Here is a 16832-nt window from a genome sequence, read left to right as displayed (position 1 = left end):
TCTCAGGGTTGTTTTGATTTGTATTTCCCTGACGACTAAGGATGTAATAAGCACACATGCTCCACTATGTTCATAGAAGCCCTAGTTATAATAGCCAGAAGCTGGAAAGAATCCAGATGTCCTTCAATGGATATAAAAAATGTGGTACATTTACACTATAGAATACTACTCAGCTATTAAAAACAATGAACTTACGAAATTCCTAGGCAAATGGGTGGAAATGGAAAATATCATCCTAAGTGAGGTAACCCAATGACAAAAACACACACATGGTATGTCCTCACTGATAAGTGGATATTAGCCCAGAAGCTCAGAAAAACATATCAAATGATGCACAAGGAGAGGGAAGAAGAGGCCCCTGGACCTGGAAAGATTCAATGCAGCAGTGTAGGGGAATACTAGGACAGGGAAGCAGAAGGGGGTTGATTGGGGAACAGGGGGAGGGAAGAGGGCTTATGGAATTTTCAGAGTGTGAGGGATCCAGGAAAGGTGCTATCATGTGAAATGTAAATAAATAATATATATAATAAAAAAAGAAAAAAGAAAAATAATAATAAATAATAAAAAATCTCAAAAGAGTCAATTCAGTTCAAAACTGTAAAGTTTTTGGATTTCAGGTTGTCTTGTTTTGTTTTGCAGGATGGCTTTACACCACTTTTACTGGCTCTCAAGGAAAACAAAATAGAGATGGCAAAGTTTTTAGTAAAGAAGGGGGCAAATATACACGTATTTGATGAGATGAAAAGGTAATTCTCATTTGCATTTTAAAAAACGAGCAGCGTACTGAAATAATAACCATGCAGCCAGGAAATAGCAAATTGATAGGAAGAAGATTGAAATAGGTATTCAATGATCACATATCAATGAGCCATCAGTCTTATCAGTTAGGTAAGGAATGCAATGTGGAGGTGAGCAGCACACGTCATTTATAGTGAGCTTCACACCCCATATATTGACTGATTCTTATTTGATATTGTGTTTGGTTGGCCAACCAATCTTAGAATAGATTAATGGGTTTTCATTTTGGTTTTACTAATTTTTAAAGTTTGAAACTTTTGTTCACAAGAAGACACAATCATTTTGTAGTATTTCCACTTGTTATTACATATCTGTCCTATAAAATGTCATAGGTGAATAGATGCAGACACATATAAATTGGTTATAATGCTGGATGCCTAATTGCTAGAGGAGTGTTTTTAAGTGCTATGTATTGCCAAATATAATAGGAAGGAAACTATTCTGGGAAGGTTTTTGTGGTATCATTTATTTAACATTTAGTACTATGCATGGCAATGGTATTATCATTACTAAATGAAGATACAATGGATGCTATTTTAAAGAAAATATTTTATAATATTTTATTGCTTAAATAATTAAAACAGCTTTCTAGGATCTGATGGTTAATTGAATAATAATTATAATATCTAACAATAAACTAGAGCAAATGGAGACATTTTCTTTTAAATCTTTAATTAAGAAGATGAGTGCTACACATTTATATTCTATCAAGAATTCCAGTAAGAATACAGTATAAACAGTATATACACCATGCACAGCAAACACAGCATATACAGAATTTACAGTATACCCACTATATATAGTATATACAGAACATGTAGTATACATAGCACACAATATAAACTGTATGTACAGTATATAAACCATGCACAGAAAACACAGCATACACAGCAATTACAGTACACACACTATATACAGTATATACAGCACATACCAACATATGTGGTATACACAGTATGCATAGTGTGTGCAGTACAGAAGACTTCCTACCCATTCTTTCCTTTTGTTTTTGGACACAATATATAAAAATGAACTCTTGCTTCCCATAGTATTTATGTGTGGCAAAAAGGTCAATTCCAAACAGATAAGCAAGACAGTAAATTTGTAATATAACCAGTATTAACATTTTTAATTAAATACCTAGCAATGAAGTTATTTCTGTTTGAATTCAGAAACACTCTCTTATATGCCATAAGATGGGACTCTAAAGATATGGTCAATCTACTTTTGGATGAAGGCATTGACTTTTTCTTTAAAGATGTATTTGGATGGACTGCATTACGGTATGCTATTGAAGGCACAAGTAAAGGGTAAGTTTTTGCACTAGATTACTTGTAAACACTAACGTAGTTAAAATTAACCACTAATTCTCCATCTTTCCTCACACAGTATTTCATTGTTGACTCTAGGTTCTCTTGGAATAGCAGTGACCATCCAATATGGAAAACACATACTGTCAGAAGTAGAAAAAAGGGGGATTTCTTTATCTCTTGTCCTGGTTTAGAAATGCTAAGGACTGAACCAAGTACTTCTTCTGTTATGGCCAATTCTAGCACTGACCTACATCTCCATGTGTGAATTTTCAGACCTTTAACATTGTGGATTTCAATATATTTCCTTTTAGCCAAATATAATCTCTATATCTGAATATATTAATATTATATATTATATAGTCAGATTTTGATATTCTAATTAGCTGTTTCATTCTTCAGGTACTGTTTAACAGAAGATTGTCTTTCTTTCTCTGATCATTTTTTCTATTATTTGAATCTTGAAAATGATTATTTCTGGGTCTCTTAACTCCCAGGAAGAGAGTTTTCTTTCAAAACACAGATGGAGAAAAAGGCATTCTAGTCCTTCTTTTGCTTCTACTGATTCTGTTGCTTCAGTGTTGATATTAGCACTTCTTCTGGGGAAAAATAGTGATTGACCTTGATAACCAGGTTGCCTTTGTTGAATTAATCCCTAATATTTTATGATAATTCCCATTACATTGAACAGTTACAATATTTTAATTGAGCTATTAGTCCCATGATGGTAGTGGTTTCCTTTGGTTTCAGGGCTTTTTTAGCTTGTGTCATGTTCATTGCGAGCAATTTGATCCTTCTTATTTATTCAGAACCTGATGTAGATTCCATATGCTAGTTTCATGCCAGACCTTCAAATTTCATTGATTTGAAGAATGTGTTCATCTATTCTGATTCAACCTATGACTTGGGATCATTCTAAGTTGTCATGAATGTTCAAATTATGTTGCAGGAAACATGAGGAGTCTATTACTGCTACAACTTGAGCATCAGCTCCTGTTGCATTTTATGCAGCATTCTTTCCTAGGGGCTAGCAAACCCAATGCCATCTTTCCCTGTATAGTTCCCAGCTTCATACTATATTTATAAGAACTAGTTCACATCACATGCTATTGGAATCTATGTATAAAATATAATTTTATCTTCCAAAGAATTTGGAGACAAACAAGAAAACCAATCATTGCATCAAAGATCTATAGATTTGTAGTTTGATTAGGTAGATGAGGGATGCAGGTAACCAAAGTGTGGTGTTAGAACATTTTAGTTTTCAGCTTTTGGTGATGTGCAATTCAATAATAGTGCATAGCACAATCAATTCATCTAATGGAAAGAAATCATGTAATAATGAGCTTCAATTTTCAATCTGTTAAACAGCTCACTTTTCTAAATTATAAGCAATAAAATTATATGAAAGCATCTAGCAGTGAAAATTGAGAATTGTGATACTTAACCTTAATTATTAAGTGACACAGGTTAGAGTCACTTGGAAAGGGAGTGTCAGTGAGTGATTCTGTAGATTAGATTGACCTGTATGATGATCAGTGGAGAAATGACTTATATTAATAGATATAGGGATTCCCATCCAGCTTGCTTTGAGTAGCACCATTCCCTAGGAAGGTGTCCTGAATTGTGTCAGAACAGAAAAAAATGAGGAGCATGAATTTGTATTCCTTTCCTTCAGTTCTTGATGGTGAATGTGCTGCAACTAAAGCCTCAAACTTCCTCCAAAAATGATAAACGGTTGTGAGTGAAAATAAACACTTATTCCCCAAATTTTCTTTTGATAGGCTATTTTATCTCTGATAGCGAACACAAAAAGGATTTCATGATTTCTGGACAGTTGTAATATGTGATTATAAGACCTAAGACCAGGGAAGTAAATATTGGGTTTTATTTGGTTATGATCCTAATGCCTTTTAACATTCTGGAAACTTTAACATCGTATAAGAATGTTTTCTTAAATAGTAATTTTATGTTTTATTTGTTTTGTTTTATTTTTACACATGGCAGTAGTCGAGAGATTCTCATGAACTATGATGAAAAGTTACGTAGAAAAAATCAAGATGGCATCCCAGGTAAGGCTTATGATTATGCTATGTAAATATTATGTGATATTTTACATATTACACATCTAATTACATATGTAATATGTAAAAATTATGTAATAACATGTAAAAAACTCATGATCAGGACACATTCAATGCAAACCAACACTTCTATGAATTGTGTTCTACACATATATAATTGAACTGCTTCATATATTTTAGATATTGTACTTTAGGCAATAGCACTAGCGTTCTGTTGTCATGATCTTGTTATCACTCACAAAATTTGTCTTTTCATATGATAAGAGAAATAGTGACATTCCTGAATAAATATATTTTGATCTATGTCTAGACATGAATCAGTTATTCCAGACTGGCTGCCACCTTATTGTGCAGTTGAACTTGGTTTTGAACTCCTGATCTAAGCTGCTCTGATTTCTTAGTTGGTGAGATTAGACACATGCAGCACATACTCAACAGCTTCCTTTATTAAAATCATAAACTTCTTTTGTAACTAGGAATTGAATCCAGAACTCCATGCCTTCATTTTTTTAAAATTGGAAATCTTTCAAATACATTTTAAAATTTATTTATTTGTTGATTCCCTTTTTATCCTGATCATCATCTCCCCCTATCCCTCCTTTCTTTCCAATCCCATCCTAACAAATCCCTCCCTTATCCTCAGAGAAGGAAAAGTCCCCCTTGGTTACACCCCACTCTGCAACATCCAGTCTCAGTAGGCCTAAATGCATGCTCTCTCACAGAGGCCCATCTAGGTAGTCTAGTTATGGGAAGGGGATCCAGTAGCAGACAACTTAGTCAGGGACTATCTCCACTCCAATTGTTAGGGCACCCACATGAAGACTAAGCGGTGAGACTATACAAATGTGGAGAGGACATACGTCCAGCCCCAGCATGCTCTTTTTTTGGTGGTTCAATCTCTGTGAGCCCCTGTAATCCCAGGTTAGTAGGTATTCTTGTGGTGACCTTGATCCCACCAGCTCACTCAATGTTATCCTGTACTCTTAGACTAGATGTTCTGAGCACTTAATGTTTGGCTGTATATCTCTGCAACTGTTTCCTTTAGCTTCCAGGTGAAGTTTCTTTTGAAAAGTTATGCTAGAGTCCTGTCTGCAAGCATAGCAGCATATCATTAATAGTGTCAGAGATTGGATCTCTTAGATGGGATGTGTTTCGAGCTGGGCCAGACATTGCTTGAACTTCCTTCAATCTTTGTTCCTTCTTTATACCTGTGTTGAAGGTTTTGTGGGCAGGTTGATGTGCCCCTCCTTGCACTGGAGTCCCAACTGGTTGCAGGAGGTGGCTACTTTAATCTCCATATCAGCTGCTGGTAGGAGTCTCAGCTAGGATTACCCCCATAAACTCCCTGGAACTTTCCCTGTCCCAAGGGAAAAGTCAATTTCCAAAAAGAAACCTCAATTACCATTTCCAATCATGGTAATGATTACCATGATTACCCTCTCCATCAACTCCTTTCCCCACACCTGATCACCACTCCCTGTCCACCACATCACCCCTTCTCCCACCCAGTTCCCTTCCTCCATCTATCTCCAATGACTATTTTGTTTCCCCTTCGGAGTGAGATTCATACACCCTGTCTTTGACCCTCCTTATTACTAAATTTCTGGGGGTCTGTGAATTGTAGTGTGGTTAACCTGTGTTTTATGGCTAATGTCCACTTATAAGTGACTACATAGCCTGTGTGTCTGTCTAGGTTTAGGCGATCTGACTCTGGATGATATTTTTTATTTCCATCCATTTGCCTATTGTCAGAGTCATATATTTTAACATTTTCAATTTTAATTGTTCCATTTAAATATATTTCTTTTTTCTTAAATAGAATACAAGAATTTTGAAGACAATTCATTAGACAAGTAAGAATCATATAATTATAAAAATCATTTTTTCCTATGTAAAGTATAAATGAAAAAGTATTTGTGCAGTATTCTAATCTGTAGAATCCCTAATATTTAGGTTTGACAGTTATTTCTTATGACTGGTGTAACAAATGTTTATTTTTTCTATTATTACTGTGATATTTCTGATTGTATTATTGTCACTCTTACTGCTTCCATGATTTGACTACCAGCCTTACTTAGTTCCGCATGCATTTCCTTGCTCATTTCAATAGATTGATAGGGGTCCATGGAGCGCTCTAACCTATACACAATGCATCAAATTTAAATGTTGAATAAAAATATATAACAAGGTTTATGTTCTATTCTCATTGGGAAAACCATTCCCAATGATCACATACACATTTGGATATTTATTTATTTTTATAATTAACTTTAAAACAGTAAAGATGTTTCAAGGAACTCTCCTTGTTTTAAGGTGAAGGGGAATTAATAATTTCTTTGCCATAGCTGCTTTTATTACAAAACAACATGACATCAATACTTTGGGTGAACAAAACATGGGTTTTGAAGCAGGCTCTCTTTTGGTTTAAACTAGCACAAGTTTTGTGACCTACTGAATAGGTTCTGAAAGCTGCATTAAGTTAAGGCAGTTTGTGAAGTCAAGTTCATCTAAGTCTCTGCCAGCATTTTTGTTGTCACTATTGATATAGAATAAAATGTCATCATATATTTAGCCTTTTCTAGATTGGAAGACACAGAGGCAAAGAACAAATTGAAAGTTGGACATTTGCTATAAATAAGAAGTCAATCTTTATTCATATCAATTAAGATTATAAAATGTAACTCAGTATGCCCACTTTCATGTGCTTTTAAGAGTTTCATTCACCGTGTTTACTGTAGGCAACCCAATGATCCTACTTCTGAGACCACCTTACTTAAATCAAGTGATAATGCATGCGATTTTGACGATGAGGTACAATTTTACTTCTTAAATTGATTTGATTTTACAGAAATATATTTCTCAGATGTGTACTCTTTAAATTTGGTAGTAATCTACTTGTTCTAATTTTGTTGACAATAAAGGAAATAGTCAATTACTGAATAAAAATATTATCCCAAGTCTGTGACTAGTATCTATTTGAATTTTTTCAATATTTGATAAAAAACAAAGATCAAGTAACTCTTTTGAGTGAAATATATTGTTTAAGATTATTTTATTATAAACAGAATTTCCATAGCAAAGTAGTTTTCAATTATGATCAATGATATTTGGGTAAATGCCATTCACTATGATTCATTACTCATTCTCTATGATACTCATCACAGAATCGCAATGGAGAAAATAGTCCCATCAGAGGACACAGAATTATTTATGGAAGATGGTAAAAATATCTTTAGCAAGATGGATATCATATGTCATTTGTGTTAGGCTATCCAGTTTATCGTTCATGTTCTTGTGTAGTAGGAGAAGGCATTGATTTTGTTGTTCCATGTCTCCTTTTAGTGGTAGATATTGAACCCAACTTGTATTTCCTATCTCTTTTCAGGGGTATTCCTTGAATCCTGGTTTTAATGTACAGATATAAATTGTCCTACTGCACAGGTGCAGGGCCAACTGCAATGTTCAGAGTTGCTTTCTACTACACATCAATCCCCCATCATCTGTTTGCTTGTTAAAACTTGTGGAAAAGCTGACCAAGATTTTAACTATATTTCTCTTTCTTATTGTGGATACTAGACACAGATTTAAATACATTTCAACTACATTTAAGAAGGATTTCTTTAAAAGTCACCTGGAAGGGTAGTGATATCTTGATACTTTCATAATAGATTATTTTCTTCAACCATGAAGTACCATTTTATATGGCATAATTAGAAAAATGAATTATTATGCTGTTTATATGTTGATAGAAAAGCTGCATGAACTTTTAAATGAGATCTTTAAATTTCTTTCTTACATAATACTGTACTTATAGGAATCTGATACATAATCACATAAGTTTCTTTTCTAGAATTGAAAACTTATTTCATGATGCAAAGATTTTATATTGTCTAAATCATCCTTCAGTTCCAGGAGTGAAGTGGTCCTCTTTATATAGCATGCCCTAAAGCAACCTAAAAATTAAATATTTTTAATTTATTGTTTTGGAAATTTTCATATATATATTTTATTCAAATCACATTCCAAGTGTTACATTCTAGTTGGTCCCATACCTCCTGCCTCCTGAGGTTGCCTGTTTCCATTCTTTCTGCTGGCTCTCAGAGCTTAAGTACCAATTCCCACCCCCAATACCTGATCATATTGCAACTTCCCCTCCCTGTCTCCTTTCCCATACACATGTCTCCCCCTCTGGCCAATGACTGCTTTCTTCTCCCTCCCAAGTGGGATTGGGTCATCTTCACTTCTATCCTTTGGCTTTTTAACCTTCTTGAATTCTGTGGGTTGTTTCCTGGGTCTTCTGTTCTTTTTCTTTCTTTCTTTTTCTTTTCTTTCTTTTTCTTTCTTTTCTTTTTCTTTTCTTTTTTTCCTTCTTTTTTTTTTGGCTAATATCCACTTATTAATGAGTACATACCATGCATGTCTTTTGGTTCTGAGTTGTCTCACTCAGGATATTTTCTAGTTCCATCTAGTTCCAAAACTCATTATGTCCTAGTTATTAATAGCTAAGTAATATTCCATTGTGTAATTGTACCACATTTTCTGTACTATTCTTCTGTTGTGGGACATCTGGGTTGTTTCCAGCTTCTAGATATCACAAATAAGTTTGCTATGAACATAGTGGAACATGTGCCCCTTTGGCATAGTGGGATATCTTTTGGATATATGCCAAAGGGTAGGATAGTTGGGTCTTCAGGTAGATCTATTTCCAATTTTCTGAGTAACCTCTAGAGTGATTTTCAGAGTGGTTGTACCAGTTTGCCATCCAACCAGCAATGGTGGACTGTGCCTCTTTCTCCAAATTCCAGCCAGCATGTACTGTCAACTGAGATTTTGGTCTTAGCCATTCTGATTGGTGTAAGGTAGAGTCTCAGGGTCGTTTTGGTTTTCATGCCTCTAATCATTAAGGACTTTGACAATTTCTTTAAGTGTTTCTCAGCCTTTTGAGATTCCTCTGTTGTTGATTCTATGTTTAGTTCTTTGCGCCATTTTTGAATTGGATTGTTTGGGGGTTTTTTTGGTTAGCTTCTTTAGTTCTTTAAATATTTTGGATATTAGACTTCTATTGGATGTGGGGATAGTGAAGATATTTTCCTAATCTGTAGGTTGTTGGTTTGTCCTATCTGAAAATTTTCTTTGCTTTACAGAGCTTTCCAGTTTTATGAGGTACCATCATTCAATTCTTGATATTAGAGCCTGAGTTACTAGAGTTCTGTTTAGGAAATTTCCCCTGTGCCAATAAGTTTGATGCTTTTTTCCACTTTCTCTTCTATTAGATTCAGTATATTTGGCTTTATATTGAGGTCCTTCCTTGATCTTCTTGCACTTGAGCTTTGTGCAAGGTAACAAATATGAATCTATTTTTATTTTTATATATACAGATTGCTAGTTAGAGCAGCATCATTTATGGAAGATGCTTTCTTTTTTTCCATTGTATATGTTTGGCTTCTTTGTCAAAGATCAAAGGACCATATGTGTGAGGTTTTGTTTCTAGGTCTTCAATTCTATTCCATTGGTGAACCTGTATTTGTACCAATAGCATGCTGTTTTTATCCCTATTGCTCTGTAATATAGCTTGACATCAAATAGGGTAACTTCTTTTATAAAATATGTACAAGTAAGTATATTGCCTATAAACATGTCTCTTGTAAACACCCTTGTTTGTTTTACATAGTGGTGAAAAATAGGCTGAATCTAGGCAACATATATAATGTTTGCTGCTGTAATAATTATAATTCTAGGGACACTTATTTTAAGTATAGTTTCTTAAAAATGGGAAATTCACATAACTTAAAATGAATGAGAAAACATTAATTACTTTATTTTTGGTATTAATTTCAGCCGGATATTTCTAAGTTTGTCCTCACTACGTGTCCTAGCAACATATGTGGGGCTGGAGATCAAGAAGACAAAAGTGAAACAAAGGAAACAGTAGATGGTAAGAACTATATTTTATTAAATGTTATGACACAGAATGTTTATTTACACCATAAATATTTATAAAATATAATAACCAAGGAACTGTTCTTTTATGGTCAAAAATATAAAAAAAATAGTACATGTTTTTGTGCTTCAGTTGAGAGGTAGCAAAAATTTTTCAACTCTTTCTCACAGTCTCACTATTGCAAAAAACTTCCATTAATGTCTGAAAAACTGTCATGCAGAGGTACATCCACTCTACCGTGATAAATATAAGCACCATGTGGTTAGTTATACCTTGTGGTGCTCAATTTCATGTAAGCTGTTGTTAGAGGATGATATGGGATAAAATAAAAGGTTTGGCCAAGAACAGATAATAGTATTAGTTACAGAAAGTATAGGATGTCATTGCCAGACATGTTAGGAAGAAATACAGGACAGAATCCAAGCATAAGCTTCCTAGATGTTAAAGAAGACATCATAGAAACGAATACATATCAAAATTATATAAATTTAGCATGAATGTTATAAAAAGATTATATTGTTTGGTTTTCAAAAAAACCTGCATTGCATTTACAGGCAATGACAATCAGCTACATTCTGAATATCTACATGATATATATTTTTAGATAAACATAGAGAAGTGGATTTTAGATTATTAGTGATGATGTAAGAATATTAAGAGATAGAATATATTTGCCCTTACTTGTGAAGATAAAAATATTAATCGTGGAAGAAGGAAAGAGAGGAAAAAACAAATAACAATATAAGACAATAGTGGTAATTCATGGTAGGAATAAACCAGTTAATAGAATATACAATATGGCAAATTTAAATTCTGAGTTGTGACCACTGTTTGCAATGATAGCTAATTTCCTGATGTGACTATTGCCTGTGAACTGTGTGCGACTGCTTTATTACTCACATGATATGATAATACAGTATTGGGGATTAAATATATTTTCAACTCATTTACTCAGTACCAAAACTGTGCCATATTGTAAATATTTTATAGCACTTGTCTTACATGTAACTGGTAAAGGCTTCAAAATTCTTCAATGAAGTCATTTAAAAACTTACGCTTCAAACGTTCATTGCATTAAGTTGTGATTTAGCATCATATACCCCCTAAAACTGCCTAATAAAAATTTTAAGTAATATGTTATAAGGCAAAATAAAGTCATAATAATAATCTGCATTCATGTTCATACTGGAATGTTTCCATGAACTGTCAACCTACACATGGGTACCTAAGTTGATAAGTTCACAGCAGTTTCTGTATAAATGATTTCTGTTTTTCTGAATAGCTCTACTGGGTTTGTATTATCTGAATTATATGAAAAAGTGATGCTAAGTGCTTGTACTCTTCTCATTTCAATTATGGCAAATTGTTTTGTTAAAATTAACTACTGATATATATAAAACCCATATAGAATATTTATAATATTCATATATTATATATTAATTTTATTTTGTATTGTATTTTATATATTATATATTGTATATTGTATGTTTTAAATCTAATATATCATATATTGCATATTATATGTTTATATTTAAACATTACATATGTATTATAAATTATATATTTAATATATAATATATCTTTTATATATTATATACTAATTATATATTATTATATATGACTATCTGCTTTAGTAGTTGATATATTATCTTGGTGTCTTATTTTGAAAACTTTCAATTTTTTTTTTGGTTGCCTTGGGAATATTTTTTAATTTCCTTTAATTAATTGATTAAATATTTATTGTTTTTATTTTATTTAGCACTCCCTGTCCACCCTCTGACTGTTCCTTCTCCCCATACCTCTGTCTGCACAAGGATGGCCCCACTCTCCATTCTTCACCTCCCCTGACCTCTAAACTCCCTGGGGCCTCTAGTCACTTAAGCATTAGGTGCACCATCTATGACTGCAGACAAACCTGGCAGTCCTCTGCTGGATATGTGTTGGGGACCTTACATCAGGTGGTATATGCTGCCTGGTTGGTGGTCTAGTGTTTGGGGAATCCAAGTTAATTGAGACTGTTGATCCTCCTACAGAGTCATCCTCCTCCTCAGCTTCTTCCAACTTTTCCCTAATTCAACCACAGGGGTCAGCAGCTTCTGTCCATTGGTTAGATGCAAGTATCTGCATCTGACTCTGTCAGTTGCTTGTTGAGTCTTTCAGAGGGCAGTCATGATAGCTTCCGTTTTGTGAGCACTCCATAGCCTCAGTAATGTCAGGCTTTGGGACCTCCTTTGAGCTGGATCCCACTTTGGTTCTGTGTCTGGACCTTCTTTTCCTTAGGCTTCTCTCCATTTCCATCCCTTCATTTCTTTTAGACAATAATTATGGGTCACAATTTTGATGGTGGGATGCAAACCCCATCCCTCACTTTTGATGCCTTGTCTTTCTCCTGGAGGTGTAATCTACAAGCTCCCTCTCCCCAATATCAGACATTTCATCTAAGGTCCCTTCCTTTGAGTTCTGAGAGTCTTTCACCTCTGAGGTCCCCTTCCCCAGCCTTCTACCTCCCAAGGAGGCCTGTTTCCATTCTTTCTGCTGGTCCTCAGGGATTCAGTCCTTTATCCTCACCTAATACCAGATCAGGTTCCCACTCGCCACCCCTACTACCCCCTCCTGTCCCCACCGCTGTTTGCTTTTCCTCACAGTTCCCAACCTTCCTCCCTACTTGTGTTTGCTTTCTTCTCCCTCCCAAGTGTGGCTAAGGTGTCCTCACTTGGGCCCTTCAGCTTGTTGATCTCTGTGAGTTCTGTGGACTCTATCTTGGGTATTCTGTACATTTTTTTTTTTGGCTAATATCCACTTACTAGTAAGTATATAACATATATGTCCTTTTGGGTCTGAGTTACCTCACTTAAGATGATACTTTCTAGTTCCATCCATTTGCCTGCAAAACTCAGGATGTCCTCATTCTTAATAGCTTACTAGTATTGCATTGTGTAAATGAACCACATTTTCTATATCCATTCTTCTGTCATGGGACCTCTTGGTTGTTTCCAGATTCTGGTTATCACAAATAAGGCTGTTATGAACATAGTGGAACATATGCCCCTCTGGCATGGTGGGGTATCATTTGGGTATATTCCCAAGAATGGTATTGCTGGGTCTTCAGGTAGATGTATTTCTAATTTTCTGAGAATCCTCCACATTGATTTTCAGAGTTGTAGCAGTTTACAATCCCACCAGCAATGGAGTAATGTTCCTCTTTCTCCTTATCCTTGCTAACAACTGTTGTCACCTGTGGTTTTGATCTTAGCCATTCTTATTTGTGGAATCTCAAGGATGTTTTGATTTGCATTTCTCTGTTCACTAAGGACTTTGAACATTTCTTTAGGTGCTTCTCAGTCTTTTGCAATTCCTCCACTGTAAAATCTTGGTTTAGTTCTATACCCATTTTTTTTTGATTGGGCTGTTCATTTTTGTTGTTGTTTTGGGTTTTTTTTTTTGTGTGTGATTAGCTTCTTGAGTTCTTCATATATTTTGGATATTAGCCCTCTGTCAGACATTTGGTTACTGAAGATTTTTTCCCCCAAATTGTTGGTTGCTCATTTGCCTTTGTGGCTATATCCTTTGCCTTACAGAAGTTTTCCAGTTTCATGAGGTGCCATTTATCTATTCTTGATATTATAGCATGAGCCATTGGAATTTTGCTTAGGAAATTTCCCCCTGTACCAATGAGCTTGAGGTTCTTTCACAAATTCTTTTCAATTAGATTCAGTATATTTTGTTTTATGTTGAAGTTTTTGATCCACTTTGACTTGAGCTTTGTGCAAGGTGACAAATATGTACCTATTTTCATTTTTCTAGATACAGACATCCAGTTAGACCTGCAACATTTATTGAAGATGCTTTATTTTTTTCCATTTTATATTTTTGACTTCTTTATCAAAGATCAAGTGTGCATAAATGTGTGGTTTTATTTCTGGGTCTTCAATTCTATTACATTGATCAAGCCATCTGTCTCTAAACCAATACCATGCAGTTTGTTTGTTTTGTTTTTTTTATCACTATTTCTCTGTAGTGTATTGCTTGAAGTTAGGGATGGTGATTTTCCCAGCAGTTCTTTTATTGTTAAGAATTAATTTCACTATTCTCATATTTTTGCCTTTCCAGATGAATTTGAGAATTGCTCTTTTTATGTCTTTGAATAATTGTGTTGGGATTTTGATGAATCTGTATATTGCCTTTGGTAGAATGGCCATTTTTACTATGTTAATTCTACCAATCCATGAGCATGGGAGACATCTCCATTTTCTGAAATCTTCAATATCTTTCTTAATAGACTTGGAGTTATAATCACACATGTCTTTCACTTGTTTTGTTAAGAGTTACCCCAAGAAATTTTATATCATTTGTGGTTATTTTGAAGGGAGTTATTTCCCTAATTTCTTTCTCAGATTGTTTATCAATTGTGTAGAGGAAGGCTATTAATTTATTTGAGTTAATTTTATATTTGGTTACTTTGTTGAAGTTGATTATGAGCTGGAGAAGTTCTCTGGTAGAATTTTTGTGGTTGTTTATGTATACTATCATATCATCTGCAAATAGTGAAAATCTCACAATTTTCTATCCTACATCAATATCCTTATCAATAATTCTCAACTCAGATATGTGTTCAGTAAAAAATAACCATAAATATCTACACTATGCTAGTCTTATGCAATACATTTGACTATCTACTAAAGATTTTGGTATGAAATCAAGAGAATGGTAAGTCTATACATGGGTGATGATAGTGTGGGAGTGGGAAAAAAAAGACATTGATTAGATATGTATTTCTACACCGGGCGATGGTGGCGCACACCTGTGATTCCATCACTCTGGGAGGCAGAGGCAGGCAGATTTCTGAGTTCGAGGCCAGCTTTGTCTACAAAGTGAGTTCCAAGACAGCCAGGGCTATACAGAGAAACCCTGTCTCAGAAAAAAAAAGATACATATTTCTAAAAGAAATTATGATAAAGAAGTAATTGAATTAAACCAGAGATATTTTATTTAGGTAAGAAAAGATTAATCTAGAAAGACTTCAGTTATTAAAGTCAGTCTTCAATGACTGCAGTCCTGCGAGTGCATGCAAGCTTTACACATGTGAAAAACAGTAGCCAATAAATAATCAAATTACTAGTTATTTTTATAAACTGAATGCTTTGCAGATAGGTTAGCTTAACTTTATTTATTAGATATAAGTGTGAAGTATAAAGCTGTTTCTTGGCTTCATGCTTGAAATTTTTCTAAAGGTTTTTTCTTAAGTATGACTAAATTTAAGGATGAATCCTTGAGGTGTGTGTATATCTTTAAGATGATGCTATCTTATTGTCTATGTAAGTCAACTACTGAATAGTTAATCATCCTGAAATAGCTTAGGGAATATAAATATCTACCTTAATATAACACTTAATTGGAAGAATTATTTGAGAAAGGCATTATTTTCAATGGTTTTACAAAATATAAGTTGTTAAGAAAAATTTTAAATATATATATAATATTTCATGACTTAACTAAATAATAACTATTTGCCATCAGAATCAGATGAATTAACCACTGAATTACTAGAAGAGAATATTTCTGATGACAGTGAAAATATTCGGCTACTGGTATGAAGATAGTTCAATTATTTTATTCAGTGCAATTTGATTTTGTTTAACTGCATGGCAATGGGCAATAAGGATTTGCATATTTAGTCCCCTGTTCTAAACTTAGTTGTCAATGTTTGAAACAATTTAACTAATTACAAGACTTAGAATTTTATTAAAATCTATGCTAGGTTAAAGTTAAAATTCCCTTTTTAGACTGTGGCAAATTTTTTTCCCAAATATTGTCTCTGCTATTTCCAGTTTATCCTTCCAGTAAAGTTCTTCCTTCCCCTAGAGGGTTTTTGGTGTTTGAGTCCCTCCCAACAGCTGTGATTAATAATCTTTATTGTCCGTTTTACTATATTTTTAATACCCTTTTGAGATGTAAGTTTGACTTGTCTGAATGGGTTTTCTTTGCAAAGATTGACTGTGTAATGTAGAACTAGAAATAATTTCACAAGCATCAACCCAGAGGTTCTCATTACAGAGGACAGGAAAGGAAGAAAGCAAACTGAGCAGCAGCTTTCTTCTTTTCTTCTTCTTCTTCTTCTTCTTCTTCTTCTTCTTCTTCTTCTTCTTCTTCTTCTTCTTCTTCTTCTTCTTCTTCTTCTTCTTCTTCTTCTTCTTCTTCTTCTTGTTCTTCTTCTTGCTCTTCTTCTTCTTGTTGTTCTTCTTCTTGTTCTTCTTCTTGTTCTTCTTCTTGTTCTTCTTCTTGTTCTTCTTCTTCTTGTTGTTCTTCTTCTTGTTCTTCTTGTTGTTCTTCTTCTTGTTGTTCTTCTTCTTGTTCCTCTTCTTCTTGTTCTTCTTCTTCTTCTTGTTCTTCTTCTTCTTCTTGTTCTTCTTCTTCTTCTTGTTCTTCTTCTTCTTGTTGTTGTTGTTGTTCTTCTTCTTCTTCTTCTTTTTCTTCTTCTTCTTCTTCTTCTTCTTCTTCTTCTTCTTCTTCTTCTTCTTCTTCTTCTTCTTCTTCTTCTTCTTCTTCTTCTCTCCTCCTTCTCCTCCTCCTCCTACTTCTCCTCCTCCTCGTCCTCCTCCTCTTTCTTGTTCTTCCTCTTCTTCCTCCTCTACTCCTCTGCTTTTCTGTTTGTTTGTTTGTTTGTTTCTTTGTTTTTGAGACAGGTTTTTCTCTTTGTAT

General features: G+C 34.1%; 1 protein-coding gene across 1 annotated transcript in view; it reads left to right on the top strand.

The window, feature by feature from the left end:
* LOC127684876 (uncharacterized) overlaps positions 1 to 16832 on the top strand; it is a 204288-nt gene that overhangs the window by 5897 nt on the left and 181559 nt on the right. The window contains 6 exon segments of the mRNA XM_052181666.1: positions 640 to 746; positions 1971 to 2108; positions 4116 to 4180; positions 6012 to 6045; positions 6931 to 7003; positions 10031 to 10127. Coding sequence (XP_052037626.1) covers positions 640 to 746; positions 1971 to 2108; positions 4116 to 4180; positions 6012 to 6045; positions 6931 to 7003; positions 10031 to 10127 — 514 coding nt within the window.

Source organism: Apodemus sylvaticus, chromosome 5 (assembly GCF_947179515.1).
Source record: "Apodemus sylvaticus chromosome 5, mApoSyl1.1, whole genome shotgun sequence".
In the NCBI taxonomy this organism is placed as follows: Eukaryota; Metazoa; Chordata; class Mammalia; order Rodentia; family Muridae; genus Apodemus; species Apodemus sylvaticus.
Note: the sequence above shows the minus strand (reverse complement) of the source record. Positions and strands in the feature narration are given on the sequence as shown.